Source organism: Oryzias melastigma, linkage group LG14 (assembly GCF_002922805.2).
Source record: "Oryzias melastigma strain HK-1 linkage group LG14, ASM292280v2, whole genome shotgun sequence".
Taxonomy (NCBI): Eukaryota; Metazoa; Chordata; class Actinopteri; order Beloniformes; family Adrianichthyidae; genus Oryzias; species Oryzias melastigma.
In genome coordinates this window covers 21,916,312-21,921,991 of record NC_050525.1, presented here as the reverse complement: position 1 = coordinate 21,921,991, position 5,680 = coordinate 21,916,312, and the positions used below count along the sequence as shown (strand labels likewise).

The following is a 5,680-nucleotide window of genomic DNA, read 5'->3' as shown; positions in this document are numbered from 1 at the left end:
ACAGTCAGCACGTCAAAAAACGTATTCCTCGACATCATATATGTCTCTCATTCATTCTAAGAGAGACATCCACAGACGGAGCTGGTAGTCCCTTCGACACGCGGCGTGACGACAGAAACACATTTTTTGACGAGCCGCGAGCAGCAAATTCCCCGCGCGGGAAATCGCGTTTGGTGCTTCATGGCTCCTCCTCCGCCCAGCTGATTGAAGGAGGGAATGAATGATAGACAGAGGTACTGGACAGACCGCCGATGTCCCGCCTCCAGAGTCATATACCTCACTGTGATTGGTTCATTCAGCTCTGCACAATAACAACTGTCATTCATATCAGCCTTGCGGGCCGCACGAACAGTAATCTTTCATATGAAGACGCGGGCCGCAAATCATCATCCTGCGGGCCGCAAATGGCCCGCGGGCCGCGAGTTTGAGACCCCTGGTATAGACGAAGGGTAATACACTTAAATATCATAGACTACTTTTTGTTAATGACATTTTAATCCTTATGACTGCAGAGGTGGATCCTAATATAGCCAAAACAGCTCAAAATAAAAACTCCTAAAAGCAATAAGAATGCCTGCAATCATAACACAATTTGAAGACTTTAGTCAAGAAATATGATCAGAATTCCTGACAGTAAGAAATGAAAATGTCTAATCTGAAACACGACTCTTTTCTTCTTTCATCCTTGTTGGCCAATAAAACTGTGTGTCAGCCTCAGTGTCCCAGGCGTAAACATATATTTAAGCCCCGACTCGGCAGGAACACGGAACGCTTTTGCTTGATGATTGTAATTCCAAACACACACTTGCATGAAGGCTGCAGCAACTTCCATTAATTCTAAGGATGCTAATTAAATAGTGGTGTCAGGTAAGTATAATTAACTTTCCACGGGGAATAATAAAGCAGAGCCTTCAAGAACATTTACATTTCAAGTATTTATCACAAGCAGGAAGGGGGAAAAAGAATCGAAACAATCACTAACCTTTCTGAGAAGAGACTTCATTTCCAAAGACCAGGCTGCTGGGTAACTGGGATGAACTTTGTGGAAAGTTTGAAGAATCTCATTAGCTGGCGTATTGGATTTCATCACATATGGTCTCTAAAAAAAGACAGAAGAGATAACATTTTACAGAAATCTGTCCTGTGACTCATGAACAGAACAGTGGAGTTTAGTCCTGATAAAGTACAGGAGATCTGACTCATTCCTTTTTGTTCTTTCCTGCTCTTCTCTCAGACACAAAGGAAAAATGGACTTTGGAGAAAAACTTCCTGTGTGTCTTTAAACAATTCTATTGCAGAAGAAACGTATTTTCAATTATTTATTCATATGGCAAAAAGTTCCACAAAATTCCACGCCAGGCATCTTTATTTTAATACATACATTGTGGAGCTGTGTTTCCGGTAATTTGACAGATTTAGATAAGTATTTTAATATTTATATGGTCATTATTTGCTTGGTCATTGTGAAGTGTCTGTATCACTACAACACTACATTTGTCCAGAGTGGAACAGCGAAAACTATGGATGGTTTCACCCTCGGAGCTCCATCTATGATTAATGGCACGTAGTATAAAAATGCCTCGGTGCCATTTGTTGCAGCTGTACTCACTTGTTAGTATAAGGTGAGAAAAATATAGAATGCTGTTGGAAGAAGCAGCAAAAGATCTACGATAGAGGGGTTATCATTGAAATTTGTTGGTAGCAGCTTTTCCATTAGCATTGAATCAATAATTGTGTACATACATAAACTCCATAGTAGTAAATAGAGAATGCAAAATAACTAGAAGAATTTAATAAAAGTTACCTTCAATAATGAGTCTGAATTGGAAAATTGTGGTTTAAATTGTCTGCATAACGACCCCCTGGTGGTTACTTGGTGAACTGATTTAGCTCCAGAGTTTCTTATCAGACTCTAATGCAGCATTCACACTGTAATTTACTGTTTGACACACCGACCGCAAAGCAACCGCTAATATTTTTCTGGACTTCCTTCGTTGCTACATCATGGAAAACATGGATGATGTTGAGCGAGTAGCTTGAGTGTTTGTTTTTCTAGCTCTGCCAGCCTGCGTGTTGGCACTAGTTAGCTTTGCTCAAGCCTGTGGGGCAGCACTAGCTAACTCTGCCGGACCCTGGGCAGCTTGCTACACTGTCAACCCGGTGGCTAGCTAGCATAGCGTGTTCATTGCTCCAGCTCCATGGGCGCTGTGAAAGGCTGGCGACCTGACCAGGGTGTATCCCACCTTCATCCAACAGTAACTGGAACAGCCTGCAGCAACCCCACAGCTACAGAAGTTTAAGAAAATGAATGGAAGTTCACGACAAAAATCCTCGCATTGAGCCACCATATTGGATTTGATCCAATCAATTAAATCGTCACCTGCCCAAAGCTGAGTCCCTGATTGGATGGCACGTTGCCAAACGCCAAAATCGCGCTGCAGGACCTCAGATTGCATCTGTACATTGTACTCTTCATATCTCAATTTCAGGTTTCATTTTGACTTTTTAATACTCTTGTAGATAAAATGATACACAAAGAAATAACTGAAAATCCTAGAAATGCTTAAATCAGAGAAAAAGAAGCCTAGAGGGTCTCAGTATGGAAAATCTGATGTTCTTTTGGCTTTTTTCTTTAAATTCTTTTAGGTCTATGTGAATAATTACTATGTATCCAACATGTATGATTAAAATATCTTAACATTTGGGTGGGAATTAATACAATTTTCATCTACCCACTCAAGCTTATCCAGCTTATTTTGAGATTTAACTATTTTATTTTGTGCTTGAAAATCAAATCAAATCAAACAATCAATAAAACACTATAAGAAAATGAGATAAATCAAGAAAAAAAAAAGACAGAAAACAGCATATGAAACATCCTGGAAAAAAAATCTTCACTGGAGTCCCACAATCAACTCGATTATAACCAAACATTTTCATAGATACTATTTTAAATGTATATGTGTTAAAATCCATAGGAAACAAGAACTGGATAAAATGAGGCAGAATTTTTTAAGTCAGGAAAGAGAAAAACACTGGAGAAACAGTATAAAATACTAGACCAAGGTTAAGACAAAAACTAAGCCAAAAGGGATTTAGGCAATTACTGGGTGATCGTAGGCATGTAGTTCCTTTACTGCTTTACAAATGCAGTTAACTGCATCTTTTTGTTTAGGCTAAAAGCAAGAGGATGGTTGAGATATTAAAAAATACAGAAATAACTTAATATTTGAGATTAAAGTGACAGCAAACTGAAATATTTGGATGTCAACAAGTTAAAAACTTCATTAGTTCTCCATTAACTCTACTTTCATTGAATTGAATCTAAAATAGAATGCCTATATATTTATCTTTTTTTTAATCTCATGACATAAATATTAAACCCTTGTAGATTGAATCACCATAAAAATAATCTCCACAAATAATTAAAACAATAAGACTTTTGAAATAATATAAATTCTACATTCTCAGTATTTCTAATACATTTTCTATGCCTCCAGACAGCTGAAATAAACAACATGAAACAAACTTCACAGTGACTTTGTTGTGTGGAGACTTTTCTGATGCTTTTTAGAGGGTTTCATCTGTTCATAAGTCACACTGAAAGACAGTGTGAAGAGAAAATTTGACAGAGAATCCTATTACCTGTCCTCTTAGCAGTTCATAGGCTGTTATCCCCAGAGACCACCAGTCCACAGCAAAGGAGTATCCAGGGTGAGCGCCTTCGAAGCTCTGGAAAAGTTCTGGAGCTGATAAACAAAACAAAAAAAAAAAAAAAAAAAAAAACAAATATGATCAGTACTCCAAGGTTTTATTAGATATCTTCAATGATGTAGGATTTAATCAACATGTCAACTTTCAAACACAGAATGGCCAACAGATTGAATCTTTTTTCTTTGAAATGACATTACTACATTAATATTTATAAGAGACAAAAAAAATAAGTAACTTTAAAATTAAACCAAATAAACCTTTGTTCATGTGAGAACAGAATCTTGCATCATAAAGGATTTGAAAAGAATCCAATCAAACATTCAAACGAATCAAGGAAAATAAGTTAATTAATAAATCATAAAAATAATCCAAAAAACATGCACGCATTCATAATTTAAAAAAATAGTGGAATAATTAAAAAGAAAATTCAAAGTAATCTGTGTATCATTCGTTTTTCAACTTAAACTTCTGATTTCAAGTTGAAAAACGAATGATACACGGATTGTTCAAGAGGAGGAAAAATTAAATAAATTAAAGTTAAAATAATAAAAAAAAATAATATAAAAATGTAAAAAAGAAAAACATGCCAATAAAAATGTAACTAGTAAATAATACTGGTAAATATGTTGTAAATTTCTCAATATTTGAAATTAAAGTTTTAGCTAGGATAATACATTTAAAAATAACAAAAGCTTGAAAAAAGCGAATAATTTTTAGGTAAATTTAGGATTCATGTAATTAGAAGAAAAATAGTTTGTTCATTCTGTTCTGTAAAACAACTTATTTTTAATAATTTACTTTTAAAATGATTCTTTATAACTTAGTGTTTTTAATGCCTTTTTATTCTTGAGGATTCTTTTATTTTGAAAGAGCTAACAAAGAAGACCACACTTGAGCCTAACAAGCATCTAAAGCACATCTCTCTGGGTTGTGTTCAGTGTCTCCTGTGATCATACTAAACAACTGTAACACGCTTCACGTTGACACACAGAGTGCACACCCTCCCCTTTTGAACGGCACATAAACTCACAGACAGACTAATTCTCTGGCTGTCTTTCTATTTTTATCTCGCAGAAATCCTGTTAGCTTTGACCTTATCTCACAGGAGCTGAATCCACATTTCTCTCCACTGTGTTTAACAATTACAGGGAAGATGATGCAAACCACCGCTTCAGAAAAGCACACTTTTCTTTCGGAGACTTTAGAAGACAAAGGAAATTTGTCATTCAGAGATTCTAAAAATTAGTATTTCATTTGCAGAAAGAGAATCGATTGTTTAAGGATTATGATGCGGCATTATTATAATCTTTTTTATATTTATTAAAGCCTGACACAAGGAAATTACAGTCATGTAAAATATTTTTTTAAATTCATAGCTTCCAACCAGTTGTAAATTAAAACAAGTCTTAAATTCTGGCCTGATTTTTTTTTTTTATTAAAAAAATGTATTTACAAATCTAAACATTTATGGGCTTAAAAACACACACACACATAGCATCCAATGTACCAACCCAATTGAGTGTGTTAACCAAACAAATGAGAACTTGCACGTTTTGCCTTTTTGTGAATATGCACAAACAAATTGAGAGAAGTTGATCAAGCTGCCATCCAACCTAAAACAGGCAGCTGCTGGGCACCTATATTCTGTAGAGCATTCTATTTAGGCTCATGGAAACGTTATATAACACCTGCTCTGCGGCGGTATAGTTGTAAAATTATTGAAGAGTTTAACCTGAAACAGAGCTGGTTGACCGTTAGTAACATCTTTTTTAATTTTCATATTGTTTTTTTTTCCTTTTTCTTCTCTAGGATGCCTCAATAATGCTTGTTCCTCCCTTTCTAAGACGTGAGTCCTGCACTATGAGCCACCCGGTATCAGAGAGAGTGACTTGGACTTGAGATTTGACTTTTGGGACTTGTGAACACATTTTTGTATTAATTTGACCATTAGGACAAACCTGATGAT

General features: G+C 35.7%; 1 protein-coding gene across 1 annotated transcript in view; it reads right to left on the bottom strand.

Moving 5' to 3' along the window:
• The window catches only part of stk32a (serine/threonine kinase 32A), a 49,144-nt gene that overhangs the window by 17,822 nt on the left and 25,642 nt on the right, over positions 1–5,680 (bottom strand). The window contains exons 4-5 of the mRNA XM_024265993.2: positions 3,646–3,749; positions 983–1,099 (exon numbers count right to left, since the gene is read on the bottom strand). Coding sequence (XP_024121761.2) covers positions 983–1,099; positions 3,646–3,749 — 221 coding nt within the window. The remainder of the gene's footprint in view (positions 1–982; positions 1,100–3,645; positions 3,750–5,680) is intronic.